Raw genomic sequence first — 16099 nt, forward strand, 5'->3', positions numbered from 1 at the left:
TCATGATCGTTTTGTTTAACCTGTACATAATTTGTGATGATTATGTATGTTCATTCTCTTTTAATTTCGCTGTCAGTATGTTTGACAATGTATGTTTATACGTTTTGAACCCTGGAAGACTAGTCATGGACTAAAGGGTATGGAAATAAACGAAATAAACAAGGTCAGTATGACAATGTCATACCAAAACTGTTACAATGAAATAATGGCTTAACTTTATGTTCCAAAACTTAAACTGAATTTAACTGTCCCATCTGTAATGCAATGACATTTGTCCACATCTGTCGGCAAAGGGTGCTTTTCCAAAGTGTTTTCCAACACTGGATAGGAATGCTAAACTTGTTCAGAGGTTACTATGTTGTTGTATATTATTATGCTGTTGTCCAATGATGTGTGTGGACAATTATGATTGTGCATGGATTTTATTGTTTCATCAGTACTGTGACAGGCATGAACTATGACGTATTGCTGGCCAGCCAGTTTATCCTTTAGTAGCTCATTTATACATGTATGTATTGGAGTTATGCAGTAGCTGGTGAGAGCAGCTTAGAATAATTAGTCATTCCGCTGTGGCCAGTTCTCCAGGTTAGTGACACACGCTGTAGTTAACTTCGATGGTAGATTGTATCTGAGTTCAAGGATCACTTCCAACGGTAATCATATGTTGTATATTCGCATAGGTAACAACCACTGTTGTAGATCTGTAACTTGTAAGCAGATCATATATGTGCTGCTGACCTTCCTGGTGTGAGCGGTTCAAACCTTACAGTATTTGAGGGTCGTATTGAGGTCACCTGAGTTAGCGCCCAATGGCAGCCGCTCCAGACCCTTGCTATTAAGCTCCAATAATTGTAAGCTCCTCCCAATTCAGCCCTTGGCTACAAGGAGAGAGTAGCCGGCCTACCCAATAACCTAATTATGTTAAACTTGTAGTGAACATGCAGAATTCAGTCACAATACAGCTATACATACAGTAGCAATCAGCCTGGCTCAGTGTCTTCTGTCTCTACTTATTGAGTAACTTAAACGCTTGGATACTTTGCAATAGTCCAATGGATATATCACAAGGCATTTTTACTTCCAACTATTCGTCCATTATTTCCCACAAAAATCTGAGTATCCTGAAATTAAGCCGGCATCGCTCTGTACAAATGACTTGCCAAACTTAAGGCAAAACTTCTCACTTCCTGCACTGTGAGCACCTCCTTCCCAGTTAACATCCCAACTTTCTACAACTGCTGTAGCTATTTTGATAGGGATGGCTATTAGTAAGTTCTTGATGGTCACTCTTAACCCTAATATAAAATGTAAATACACGTGGATGCATTCTTGATCAGAATAAATGGTCGAAACCGGTCGAATTCCGTCTCAACGTTGTCATCTTCCCATCGCTACGAATGATACACGTGGATGCATGCATTATTATCTGAGAACCCACCAATTATGTGGTGATACATCCAAAAAGCTTCAAATATGCTACGTTGTACTTTCTAATTATTCAATGGCAAATCATAAAGGTCATTAATAGAATTTAAGAAGTACATGACACAGCAGATAGAAATGTGACAAACTTTAATTTGACAGAACGGTGTCACATATTGTAAACTGTGTCACTTAAATCTATAACAAACACACTATATTCTTATATGGAAGAAACATAAAAAATATAGAATTTAGTTAATTAGTAATACAATCTTTTCACAATTGTCAGAAAATTCTAACAAATTTAGGCACTGAATGTTATAATTGTATAAAAGTGCATCCTAGTTTAAACAACGTTAATTCAAAACTCAACAAAACAGTTACCAAAATGGCAATGTCTCCACTGTCGCTGAAGTGGACACACAATATAAACAGCTGCACTTGCACATGATTTAGTAAATGTTGTCTTTATGACAAAACGAGAACAAACACTATTGACCTACACTACTCCTACACTAGTCTAAACCAACAGACAACATCAGTTATTTGCACAATTTTCTGTGAAGCGAATTAACGACACCTAGTGTCAATAGACTGGTTCTTAATGCTTGACCTAGCAAGCAAGGAAAGTCATGTGCCTATATAGTCCAAAGTAATGCATCGTCCTAGATCATGATTTCATGGCTAGATCCCGAAGGTAGCGGTTATTACGGTTCTCTTACCGTTGGCTCTTTCTTTTCTTACATCTTGAACTACAGCAAAGTTGTAAAACTGTATGGAATGACAATGCCTCACTACCAAGTAAGTACACTGGTAGGTAGGCCCTGTCAATGTTTCAGTCAAAAGAGTCAACAACAGGTAACAGTATTTAACAAAACAAACATTGAACTGGAATGTTGATCTCACAGTGCCTGTGAGGTACAGATCTAGACAGTACACTTAGACCCCTGAACCTGTTCCATGCTGGTTTGAGCCAGATGGTACCGGTTGGTTCAGGTCAAAACCAGACCCCTGTGCTGCCAGCTGCTGCTGGTTTCCAACAAAGAACTGGAAGAAGCCAGAGAGTCCCTCAGTGCTGGTGGTCTGATGGCTGGGCCTCTGTCGCAATGTACACGGGCAACGCTGTTCTCCCAAGGCACCGGCAAAGTAGCAGGTATTGCATTTCTGGAATTATAGCAAAACAGTGAAAACTAGAAACTTTAAGGTAACATTTGGAGAGCAAATGCAAAATTTTTACCTTCACACAATCTAGCCTAACAAACTACTGCTCTGTTTATTCTTCCTCAAAATTTTGATATGTGTATATATATTGACCAGCCCCTCCAACTCTGTCATGCAACTTGCTACATAATGTAATCCAATACCACAGGTTACCATTATGACAGGCATCTGGTACAGATTATTGACCTTACGTGTTTGGAGAGGAAGAAGAAGAAACAGCAAAAACAAGGTTTTCCTTCTGCAAAGGTAAACCTAAATAGTGATGCAATGGCATTTCAGCACCAAGGAGAGAGGTCAACTGAGACTATACATAAAAGCACAGATTGCACCACAGAGCAAAAAGAGCCTTTAAAAATGTCACTGTCTTTACTCAGTCAACACAATTTGTTCTCATCTCTTGAATCAATGCATATTTTTACAGTCTTGATAAGAATTTAACATATGCAATTCATGCAACTACCAAGTTTGAGACTTTGGCATGCTAACTCTCAGTCCAATTCTCAATGTTAAGTTATAAAAATCTTCCATGATCCATGAATGTCCCCAATTGTAGGGTTCACCATCCTCACCTGACAGTGTACATCCCTAAAGTCCTTGCACTTGCGGCATTTCGTGCAGTGATTTCTTGGCCTCTTATTCTGGTCACACAAGTCAAAGCTGGAAGACAAAATGAAGTTTGTCTTAAGTTAAGACCCACATGTCTAATTTCTTGGTCCTAGCTTGAACATTCAAATAATTAGAAGGAAAACCCATCTTTGATAAATACGCTATGCATTTTGGTTTTTGCACCATGTATGTGTAAAATGTGTATATATCTATTACAACTTTTATAAATGATGCCATTTAGTGTAACACACGCAGGCACACGGTGCGGCAGCAGCTGGTTATATTACACCGAACAACTTGTTACGCCTAACCTTTGAACATCTAACTCTAAATATTGTTTAAAGCTATCCAATGATAATGCCCCCACTGTACTTTGTGACAGCGAGTTCCACTCTGTGATAGTTCTAGGCAACAATGAGTTTTTGAATACCTCAATCCTTGGTTGATAACCCTGGTACTTGTAAGGCATGACTATTTCTTGTTCTTTTCTGAGCTGGTACTAGGTACTTGAAAAAGTGGCTTGCATTTCTGCCCAACAAGTTGGTAACATTAGGCCATAGACAGATAGCAGCCTTACTTGCACCAGGAGTAGGCGTACACGGCCTTGTGTTTACACTCGGGACAGGTGCGGTAGCCCGGGATCATGTCCAGCAGCTGTACCATGGCTCCGCAGCACGGCAGGTGGTACAGCGTCTGCAGGTGCTGACGCAGGTTTGACACCTGGGAAAATACAAAACATTACATTGAATTTCATTTTTCTTGCTTGTTTCTTTAAAAAGATGGTGACAAGGACAATAAAGCTTTACCAACTTCCCTTGCAATCCAGTTAAAGAAAAATATCTAACCTAAAGACACACCAATTTAATTTTATGGTTCTTTTTTTTCTGATTTGCAAAAAAAGTATGGTATGTAGACTTTGGCCATCAGACAGTCTAGTAGAAATCTAGGAATGAAAAATGAATACAATCCAGCCACACAAATAAATAATACACAGACACAGCACACACAGATATCAGGGTCTATGGAAAAATCCAACCATTAGGCCACACCAATTTAAATTGTTGTTTCTCGGATTCGCCCTGTCCATTTTTTTCTGATTTGCAAAAAAAAAATTTTGTTTGTTCTAAATCAACTGCAAAATGCTAAATGAAAGACATGTTTTGGCCCCAACGGTTGAAGAAAGTCCTTTTCTTCCTAGTTGTTAAAGTTTTTCAATGTAACAGTGCAATTTTGTTTCATTAAAAGTTCAAAATCTATTGTTTTAATTATACACCAGCCAGGTATGTTCACTTAATGGCTCATATTGTAACATATCATGGGGTGCCTTGGCCTGTTTTTTTTTGCCCTGTCGCTCCATATTTTTCCTGAAAAAATCCGAGAAACAACTAATGAAATTGGTGTGGCCTTACCTTCGCAAAGTTGACCACGAGGCAGTCATCCTCCAGTGCCTTGTCAGCGTCCACGCCGAACTGCTTGAGGATCATGAGGGGGTTGTTACAGTTGGTGCAGGAGCAGCTGGGCTCGCAGGGACGCATGCAGCTCCAGCAGCCGCAGCGGCGTGACGAGCAGCCCGTACTGCAGCTGCAGCTGTCTGACGGGTGGTACCGCTTGGCTGGAGGTCCCACTACATCTACAGGAAGGTACAAGGCAGTATATTCAGGCTATCAGATTATCCTACCAAGTACCTTAGCTGAACATACTACACCTGGATGTGCGAAACCAGTAACATGCAGAGCACATTGAAGAACATCTTGGTTTAAGGTAGCATTTGCATATTTACGGATGACATCCCATCTTTACATGTAGTTTTCAAATGTTGTCACCAGACTGCAAGATATGGTCTGCAATGAGCAAATTTCTGATCCAACATTGACAAACATCTAACAAAAACTGTGAAAAACAGGTGATACAGTTCCTTTACAAATCGATTTGAGGTAATAATAATACTAAATCTACAGAATCATGCACTTAAATAGCATTACAACCAGTGTTCTTCCTTATTGTCACGTCAAAGTTCTTACTGTTTCTTATACAGTTGAAATTCACTGAATATTGAAAAATCTTGTCCGATCTAACAAGATTCTTTGAGCCTAAGTGATCTGTAAGCTGAAAATTCGCTGTGGGACATCATATCTGTCAGTTAATACCAGAGTATGTAACAGACAATCTTAGTCTTAGGCATTTCAAGTGAATAGTCCAAGTCCCTACCTCCTTCCTGCCCCTCCCCCCTGGGTTTGAGAGGATAGCTGGGGGGCTGGGTGACGACAGGGACGGGGCGGGACTCCTGTTTCACGGCCAGGCGCTTGTTGGGGTCCACGGCCATCGGAGTTCTCATCATGGTGACAAAACCCGGGTCAAACTTCTCCAGACACTCCTGCACCTTCCTCACCGCAGACATGGAGCGCAGCTCAATCTGTGTGACAAAACAATGTCAGTCAATCAGTCTTTTAGACTGTGTTTCAACTTGAAGTTACAAATTACAAATTGAGCATGAATATGATGTCATGGCCAACTTTCTGCAGTGTAGTGCTTGTGTGGTTGTTCAATGCTGTTGTTGCAATCAGTTAATTTCAAATTTTAGTAACACCTTCATTAAAGGGAAACTTAATAAAGAGGAAGCAGTCATCATCCCTGGAGGTGAACCATGATACTTTCTGAAGTAGCTAATGGTGCAATGTGGCTTTGTTACAGCTTGTATTTACAGCTAAGCATGTTGGATCAACCCTACACTTCTCGATAAGTGTGTTGAGGTTAATGCCTGAAGCCCATTCATACATGAGACAGCTGGCTTTACGTAAACATCTGAAATGATTGCAATCCCTAACAACATGTCTGAACTAAACTGAACCGACGCTGTAATATCAAACTTGCGTCCACTGAATTTGTCCCCTGAATTTGACCCATATAGCCAACCGGTGTGATTGCGTTACCGATTGCACTACAGGGACATGCTATCATGTTAAAAAATTGATTACTAAATTCTTATGCAAAACAGGCTTTGAAGCTAAGCTGGCCAAAAAACTGCATAATACAACATCTACACCTATCAATACAAAGTTCTCACTGTGTGGTAGGGTATAGTCTGTAGCTGTCCCCCGGTGATGTCGGCTCGCTGGTCCCTCCTGTAGCGTGCTGCCCTCCCCCACATGGTCTCACCCCCACGTGGGCACACTCTGGTGCCGAAGTACATCATGGGAGCTTCAGACACCTCCAGAGTTATCTTGTCCAACTGTGGTAACAGAGATGTCAGACAGTCAGGCACCAAAAAATCAAGAACAATTAGCTCGTCCAGGACAAAAGTTAAACCAAACGTTCTACTGCAGTACCGAGGAAAGTCACTAGAAGGACCAAAATTTAACTTGACCTTCAAACAAAATCAACCTTGACCTTCGTCTTCCCAAGACCTACCCACATACCAACCTAGATGCAACAACCATGTCACTGAGTATAAACCAGGCTTGGCCCTGATACTTAGAATTGTTTAACCTTGTCCATGCTGCCTAACCCCGTAACCAATACAATAGAGAATTGGTAGTCAAACGAGTACTTCAGTGTGTTAATGTTTATAAGTATGCCTTCTCTCCTATGTAAAAAAAGTAAGTATTTCACTTTCACATACAATTAGTAATAGAGAGACAAGTGAAAGGATATTTTCCCACCAATGGTTTTGTCTGAAAAGTTAATCCAATTAAAGTTGATGGACAGCCATTTATAGTCAATACAAAGTCAACAATTTCAAATTCAACTCTTTTCCTCAAGCCCAATGAATACCATCAACAGTGTGTATTACACACAGCAACACCCCACCCCTTTACGCCATTACAGGAGTCAATCTGATGGTTACAGATATAACAGACGTCTCACCTGAGCATTGATGCCGACGATGATCTTGAATGGAATCTCCACACTTGCCAGCTGCCTCATCCCCATGTTATGGGCTCTCACTACCGAATTCAACTGGAACTCGTACACCAGTTTCCTACCATGTAGACACACAGGAAAGCTGTGACAGTAATACCAGGCTCAAAATACCTTTTCTCTGCGAGTAAAATTACCTCTACCAGACAAATTTTATCTCTAACACTCAAGTATGTGTCATGCTATATGAAAACTGTTCAGAAACCATTCCCATTATTTCTTTAACACTGTTGACAGTCAATACAGCAAAAGAAAGATCAAAATCCACAAACACCTACATACATGGAGTATGTGTATATAAACCCAGTGCATTGGCAAGTCCAGGTAGACATTTAAGATAGCAGGTCATAAAATCAGCTTTAGGACAGAAACAAAGACCAGTTAAGAAAAAAACACACCTTGATGCAAAGAGGAGCTTGATCTTGGCAGTCTGTCCAACATCACTGCCTTTGTGTTCAACCTGTGTTGTACAAACAATAACAATCTTGTAAAATGGCTTGACAGGTAATGTTTGTGAAGAACAAAATGGCAGTTTTCTAAAGGTTTCTAAGGCCACACCAATTTAATTTTTGGTTACGGATTTTTCTAGAAAAAAAATGGAGCGGGCGGGTGAAAAAAATAAAAACAGGCCTAGGCATCCTATTATGGCCCAAAATACGATAGGAGCCATGAAGTCAACACACCAGGCTGGTTCAAAATTTAAACAATGAATTTTGAACTTTTAATTTTACCACTGCATTGAAAGATGGAATGACTGTTACAGTAACAAGTAGAAAGAAAAGGACAGTTTTCAACTGTTCAGGGCAAAATGGTCAGTTGATTCTGAATTTTTATTTTTATTTGCAAATCAGAAAAAAATGAAGCGGCGAATCCGTTAACCAAGGAATTAAATTGGTGTGGCCTAATACTTTATTGCAAAACCAGGCAAATTGCAAGGGAACACACTGTTATAACAAGGTAAAACAAATCAAGACTACTTAATTTCCTTGTTTCCTCACCTTCCATGTTCCGACCTGTATGACCCTGAACTCGTAGTGCCTTGGTGGGTACATCCTGGGGTCCACCTTCTGCTTAGACGGTGTTGAGATGTGGCCTGTTGTCGACTCTGCCACCTCACTTCTCACCCCTGCAACATAGAGGCCGTTAGGACTAGGAAAATACATGTTGTGTTTCCAGTTACAGTCGAGAAAAAATTTGGGTCAGTAGGTAGGGATTGTCTTTTTTCTTTTCTTTTTTTTTAGATTTAGGATGAACTGATTCAACACAGATCAAGGTAAAACTGAATGCATATTTCACCCAATTTACTCAATAAAAATTTTCTTTTGAAAATAAACTGTACTGTGAAATCTGGTGAAAAAATGTTTCAATGTCTGATCGAAAATTTTATCAGCAGACAAAAAAAAGGCTCAAGTCGTTTTAAAGGTGTTTTTTGATAGGGTCAGTCAGGAAACTAGAAACAATTGATTTACATTTCTTTCACATTTGACTTACCTGTAGGCTGTGCAATCTCTACGGCATTCAATGTCGTTGTCGGTTTTCTTTCCGTAGTTTGAACAGCAGGGTTTGCCTGGCTGATGGCTCCTGTACCTGCATCTGTCAGCAAAGTCATCCCCGACTGAGACAGCATGGAACTGTCCTGCACAGATGACGACGAGGCCACCTGGCTTCCTGTGACAGTACTGCAGCTGTTGTTGACTGACAGGCTGTTCTCCAAACTCTCCAGCCCCGAGAGGGAAGAGATGCTGGCAGAGGCTTGAGGTTTCCCGAGTGCTGCTTGCTGTAGGTGCTGCCTGAGCAGGGAGGTTGACTTGCCGGGCGTCGGTTGCAGGTGTCCCGGATACATCTGCCTCCAGTTCACCTGTTCAGCTGCTGGCAGCCTGCTTGCACCTGGAACTGATGTGGATTCCACAGCCGGGTAATAACGGTTTGAACTTGTCCCTGCTGCAGATCTTACAGAGCCGCTGCGAGACGTGAACAATCCACCGGTGGATTGGGTTGACGTGTTTGGGACAGTAACGCCGGATTCGGTGAAGCAGCCGATCATGTTGTAGCGGACCGAGACAGAATTAGCGTTGTTTGCCTGTGCCGTGTTTCCCGACTGCGTGTTGTGAGAAGAACTCGCTGGCAGCCCTCTTGGCTTCCTCAACAGGCCGCCCGAGTTGCCTCTCATCGGAGCAGTAGTCATGTAGGAGCTGTATGTGGAGCTAGTGGGGATGGCATTGTAGACCGGGCAGCTGTGACTCAACTCTCCCGCAGCGCCGCCCTGTATCACGGGAAAGGGCGTAGATACCGCGGGGAGTTCCCCAGTGTTGCACAGTTGTGCAGTTGGATCGTGGAATGTTTTCTGGACTTGCTGAAAACTGTCTCCCGAGTGGGACGGGTTTGTGTAAGGCTGTCTGATGTAACCTGTCTGGTACTGTGCCGAGGAGAGAGGGTCTGGTCTGACCGGGATGAAGAGGTAGCCTGACTTGTTGTTGTTGATGCCCTTGTTGTTGCCAATCCCTTGGATCTGTCCGTGCTGCATGATGTCCTTGCGGATGACCGGAGCAGCCATTCCCGGGGTGTGGGGGACGTACAGGAGGGTGGGGGGACCCGGTGTGCCGGCAGCGTCCGGCGGTCCTGGAACGAGGTACACCAGGAACTGCTGACCGGGTAGGATGGAGGACAGCGTTTCCGCCTGCTCTTGTGCGGCCTGTGTGAGGAGGTTGAGATTGTTGTGTGTAGGCTGGGATATACTAACACTAACAGCAGGAGGCATGGCACTTGGAAGTGTACTTGATGTGGCTGTGTTCATCATGGTACCAGCTGACCATGTCTGTTGGGTAACATCAGCACTGGATTTCGCAGGGACCTGGCCGGTCATTCTAACTAGGTGTTCCTCCGTGGCCAGAGCGCTGGACACGCCGCTCGACGGCTTTGCTCCGTACTCGGGAAGTGTATCGTCACGTTTCCTGGGTGAGAAGTCCCAAGGGTGCGTGTAGGTGAACTTCCAAGCAGAGTTTGACTTGTTGAAGCTTGTCCTGGCTTCTTGCTGTGAAGACTCGAGTAGAGCTGCTCCTTCGTTGGTGAGTTCTGGAGACTGGTTCCACATCAAGGACGAGGTTCCATCTTGTATCATGGCCGGATCCATCTCAGGACAGGGGTAACTTATGTGGTTTGTACCTGTTGTCTTGTTCAAATCTGGTATCATAGGTTCTATGTGCTGCGGTAGTGGAGGTAGCTTTCTGTACCATGAGGTAATATCTTCAGGGGTCTTTCCTCCCGCTACAATCCCACCAATCAGGGTCGTCTGTGAACTGTCAGACTGGGTAGCTATTACCGAACACGGCACGGGCATGGAAGGCATCGCGCTGAATTCCTGATGACTCTGCCGCAACTGTTCTGTCACCGCAATCATGGTATTTGGACTCCTGTTCATCGTGAGAGGGGGAGTATGCAAGGTATCGTGACTCTCTGAAGGATTGTTGGAACGTTCCACGTTAGGAAATGCTTCAGAGCCATCCAGTAGTGGTCTGGGGGTGTTGCACCTCATGTCACTAACACAGAGGCCCAAGGACCAGTCCGGGGAGCCAACTCTCACTCGAGCTCTCATCCTGTCCACGAAATCCGCCTGAGTGAAATCCTGCAGACTGCTGTCAGCACGGTACACAGAGAACGTCCCAGAGTAGACTTTGTCGCTGGCTACACTTACATCACTGGAGAGATTCTCTATGTTTGCTGCATCCTTTACCAGAGGGCTTTCAGGCGTCTCAGGTTCCACACTGTCAGGAGTCATCTGCAGGGTTAACTGGTCCTTGCTGTGCGAAATAATCTTTTTACCGTCTACATCCACTTTGGCCCCTTCAGCTGTAAACTCCCTCTCGCTCTCCGTTTCCTCCGAATCCGTTGCACTGTCCGTTCTAAGTGCTGATGCCTCTGTAATGCCCCGCGCCGGCGGATGACCTAATAATCCTGTGTGTGTTGAAGCACCACCGTTCTCCGTGTAGACATCACCCTGCAGTTGCAGAGATGACGTTGCCTGCCTCCTCATCCTTTCAGAACTAGAATCATCACTTGGCTGGGATTGTGTTGCTCTATCAGAACTGTCACCTTGTCCGTCGTCCCTTTTACTCCTCAGACACTCCTTGTCTTGTTCCTTCCCCTTTGCTCCTTCCCTAAGATCAGGGCTGCTGGTGTAGAAGTCAGACAGGGAGTCTGACAGGCTGGAGCTGGTGCTGGAACGGGACTCGCCCATGTAGAGCTGCCGCATGGTAGCAGCGCCCTCTGCTGGCAGCATGGAGGGAGTGCAGGCAGCTTCCTTGCCTTGTGTGCCTTCTCCTGGGCTCAAAGAATCCTTGGGTGTCCTGTAGGTACAAATTACAGGCCTGGTGTTAGAAAACTGAAACAAAATTGTGTATTCAGCGTTGAAACAAAATGGTGTATTTACTGTTGAAACAAAATTGTGTATTTATAGTTAAGCTTTCACTGATGAATGGTGTCCATTTCTAAATGTTTATCAATATCAGTAAAACCAAAATAAGTATAAAATAAATATCAATTTACTGTAAATCATGCAACTTTTGCTGTGATACAGATTCATGATAAAATCAGCCCCACACAGTAAATGGACTAGTGTATTCTTTTACATCATCATCGAAGACAGAAGAACGTAAAATTAAGACTGGTATGCTAGAAACATTATTAAAAATTGATTTTTGATGACCGACTAAATAAAACCTGTAATACAGTAAAAACTTCGTGCAAGTGATCTGTCCACAATGTGTACATTTGCAGAATAAGGTATTTCGAGCCCTGAACGTTTTGCTGAACTGTGATCCATAGCTGATCTCTGACCTGTTGGCAGGGCTGGGTTTGGCCATGGCCCGTGACTCTGGCTTGAGAAGAGAGGAGAACTCAGGTAGCCTGTGATGTGGCCAGGTAACACTGCCCGGGGAACTCTCCATGTCTCACTGTGGCTCAGGGCTGGGCTAAATTGAGTCACACAGTACAGACTAGAGAGAGAGAGAGAGAGAGAGAGAGAGAGAGGATCAAACTTTCTTGCATAAGACTAAAAATTTTCATAGGCAGGAAGAGCATATGTGCATTCTCCCTGAACTGGGTAGCCTCTACCAGGCTTCGGGAGGCGGATGGAAAGAGTAGAAATCGGCCAAATAGAGAGATAGCATGCCAAGGGAGTTTGGTCCGTGGAGAGAACAGTTCGCCGCTCCCTCCCAAAGCCTAGTAGAGGCTTAGCAGCTATGAATGGGGTACAATTTGTCACAATATTTTCCAAGAACAATTACACAAGACAATAACAGAGTTTACGAGATGACACAATGTTACGGACACTTCTGTAAGTAGCAAAACCTGTACAATGTAGTTCATGACCCACTATGCATGTTGTTATAAAGTCTGATGGCGCAATGCACGAATGATTGCTTCAGTCGTTTGGATGCGAGAGATGAAGAAAGAATGAAAGTGGGCATTAGAAAGAGATTCTGAGCTGTCAAATAACACGAAGTTCAGGACTGGGAATACTACCTGCATATGCAGGTTAGCGCAGGCATTAAATGTTAGACGGGGTGTCATTCCAGAACTTCTGAAGAATTTAGACTGCAAACATATAGCAACTTTATAATAAATATCAAATGATATATTCAATATACCATATACTATTTGCATCACAACATGTAATAATTTGCAGGCTTCCTGGTCTCTTGTCTATGTTGACTAAATCAAAAAGTATATCACTGTAATGACAGCCAATTACAATTTCAGACAAACAAACAAACAAACACGAAAAGGGGTGGGGTGTGAAGATCTGTCCAAAGGTAATACAATGTGTTCATATTGTCAATGATCAGCCCAGACGGTATTTTTTTCTTAAATGTTAAGAAAAAAAATTATAAATACACATTTTAGAAAATAAAAAGTTTTCTTTTATTTTCTTAAAATGTGCATTAATTTTTTTCCAAAACAATCAAACCTACGAAAAAACATGTAACATGTTAACGTTACGTGTATTATCGTAATCGGTTGTGTTACTGTTATCTTTTCCATAGATCACAGTAAATAACAGTGTATCATCGTGTATCAAATCTTTTCACAGTAAAATATATAACGTTAACTTTTCGACAGTTCAATTTTGCTATTCAAGGGGGGAGGGGAGCTTGGTAGGAGGGTGTCTTCTTCAGGAAGTCATAAATTATGTGACGGAAGAAGAGCACCAGGGAGTCCTAATGTGATGCAGGCGCGATCTGTGTCATTTTTCTCTGTGAAAGTCTGTGACAAAAATACGAGTACACAACTCGTTACGTTTATAATTATAACGAGAGTTATGAACAAAGGACAAAGTTTGTTCGACCTTGAAAGAACGTTACGTAGCCTTTGGACGGTGCGATGGCAAGTGCATACTTGCAATTTGTTGTTATTACCTTCGCCAAGAAGGTTATGTTTTCAGGGGCGTTCGTGTATGTGTGTGTGTGTGTGTGTGTCTGTCAACACGATAACTTGAGAAGGCCTTGATGGATTGTCTTGATACTTGGTAGATGGGTAGGTCTTAATGAGACCTCAAAATGATTAGATTTTGGACCCCCTAGCGGCTTGTTATGGTACTGCAGCTGAACTTCCGGTTTTGATATCTCAAGATCCAGACATGCTGTGGTGATGAAATTTGGATGGTAGGTAGCTCTTGTGCTGGGGAAGAAGTGACGTGAGTTTAGGCCCCCTAGCGGCTTGCTCTAAAACTGCAGGGGGGTTTAAAGGACAAATGTTTAAAAGAGGATAACTCAAGAACCGATTGATGGATCATAATGATTTTTGGTATGTAGGTAGCTTAAGTGATGCTTGACATAATGATATTACAATTATGCGAATATTGATGTAATTTGCATAATTAATGAGGAAATTCTATAAATCAGCTGCATTCCATGATAGGAAGTTCAAGCTTGTAACATATTTTATTAAGAACGAGAGAAACGCAGGCAAATATTGATTATGCAAATGAAGACTTAATTTGCATAATTAATGAGAAAATGTTATAATTGCGTAGTGGTAACTGCCTGGAATTTCATACTTGGGGTGTTTGAAAGTTAAGTGAAGGTGAACATAATTAAACATAACGTATTCAAATTAGGACCACATTTGCATAATTTATGAGAAAATGGCATTCTTTGTTAAGATAAGACTGTCTTTTGGTGGAGAATATGATCAACAGACTGATACAATTCATGCAATTGAGGATCCTATTTGCATAATCAGAGTGATTAGTAGATTTCTTATTCATAAAGGCTAACATCATTTGGCGAAGGTATGAGATCGTGGAACTCTAGTTTTCTTTTGCATCGTTGCCGTTGACAGGTATTGAGAGTAAATAATGACAGTAAACAGTCGTTTACTTGTCGAGTAGCAGTATGGATTTTGTTCCTTACTACGGTATAAAATAAGGAACATTTCGAAACGTGAGACTGGGTGAGAGGGTTGAAAGAAAGCGCGCGAAACTCGGGCCGTCATGGCAGTATGTTGCAGATGATGCAACTATTTCAAAAATCGTCCAAAAATGCATTCCTCACCTCAGGTCGTCTTGGTAACTCGTTCCTGCTCGTCAGAAACTTGTCTGGAATTATCCACCTGTCGGTCGTTGAATGTCGTTGGGCGCATCTGATTAAACTTGAGAGAAAAACTCGTCCAAACCGCCACCTCCTTGTTTGTCACATTCCTGCTGGCGCCGAGGGACCACGTGGGCAGGGCCTGAAACGTTGTTGTTTACCTGGAGCTGACCAATCAGCGTTGAATATTCCAGAGATATATCTTACGTATTCGATAAACATAAGATTACTGCAACAAAAAGATGTTTGTTTTCTTTCATGGATTGCAATAAATATCTGGTTCCTAACTGTGATATACTAGTAGTTTTGTCTTATGAAAAAAAAAAACTATGCAGTACTGATAGTAACCGATGGGGGCGCTTTTGAACCGTGAGCCGCTATTCAGTCGTTTTGTCAGTTTTTCAGTGAGTTTGCCCATCAGCTTGATAAAATCGCTTTACGGTTGGCCGCGCGCCCAACATCCAGCCTCCGCGGAGGGGGCACTAGCTAGAGGACCACTAAAGCCACGGACGGCAGCGTTTTCGTTACACATCAAGTCCTTGATCACATTTGCAAGAAAATATAAAACTTTCTAAGCGCCCAGTCAACTACATTGTATGTTTCAGTAATAAGGAAAGCAACAGAGTTGTGTGATAGCAAGGAGCTTCAACAAGTCATTGGTCATACTACACAGTAACGCCACTAGACTACAAAAGAAACAATTCTCTCTTTTTTATTGCAAGGGCGTACGAACTATATAGCATTTTATAATACCTCCTCCATTGTGTATGTAAAAATCAGTTTCATATATCTCTAACTATGGAAATAAACTGCACATTGCACCAAACTTAATCACAGAAATAATTACAGAATTACGTATGTTACATGCTTCCATCATGGTGTAAAAAAAACTAAATTCATGAATTACTTGTAAATTCAGTCATCATCATTATGCACAAGCAATAGTTTTCAATGATGTGAGCATGCAACCAAAGGTAAAAAAAAATATTTTTTTGTGAAAAGTATCAAAACCTAATATGCATTTTGAGACATACATGTCTTACATGTCTGTATCACCCAAAACAAAGTGTTAAGTTTCAATGGTTTCAAACATAACCACTTTTCTGCTGTAGTCAAAATGTGGAAAACTAAAAAAAAAGAAAGAAAAAGTAACCTTTTACAACAATCTGAAATATTCTGTGCAAAATATTCAGTGCATAAACTTGAATGACAACCGAGTGAATAATACAAAATATCTATAATGAAATCTGACAGATGGAATACAGCTTTTTAATTACAAACCCTTTCCTTGTCCTGTAACATTCCTGCCCACATAGATACATTTCCACTGGTACAAATAAAATCAT

The 16099-nt window shown here is 42.0% G+C and overlaps 1 protein-coding gene across 1 annotated transcript; it reads right to left on the reverse strand.

Moving 5' to 3' along the window:
* Positions 1 to 1652: 1652 nt before the first annotated feature.
* On the reverse strand, positions 1653 to 14872 carry LOC109482799. The gene is made up of 12 exons (XM_019785639.1): positions 14718 to 14872; positions 12001 to 12158; positions 8659 to 11510; positions 8166 to 8293; positions 7566 to 7627; positions 7114 to 7228; positions 6314 to 6478; positions 5458 to 5662; positions 4659 to 4879; positions 3827 to 3969; positions 3213 to 3300; positions 1653 to 2586 (listed from the first exon to the last, which is right to left on the reverse strand). The coding sequence occupies exons 2-12, from the start codon at positions 12108 to 12110 to the stop codon at positions 2362 to 2364; spliced, it is 4314 nt and encodes a 1437-aa protein (XP_019641198.1). The 5' UTR covers positions 12111 to 12158; positions 14718 to 14872; the 3' UTR covers positions 1653 to 2361.
* Between the last annotated feature and the right edge of the window lie 1227 nt (positions 14873 to 16099).

The sequence above is a fragment of the Branchiostoma belcheri genome, unplaced genomic scaffold (assembly GCF_001625305.1).
Source record: "Branchiostoma belcheri isolate BF01 breed outbred unplaced genomic scaffold, Haploidv18h27 scaffold60, whole genome shotgun sequence".
In the NCBI taxonomy this organism is placed as follows: Eukaryota; Metazoa; Chordata; class Leptocardii; order Amphioxiformes; family Branchiostomatidae; genus Branchiostoma; species Branchiostoma belcheri.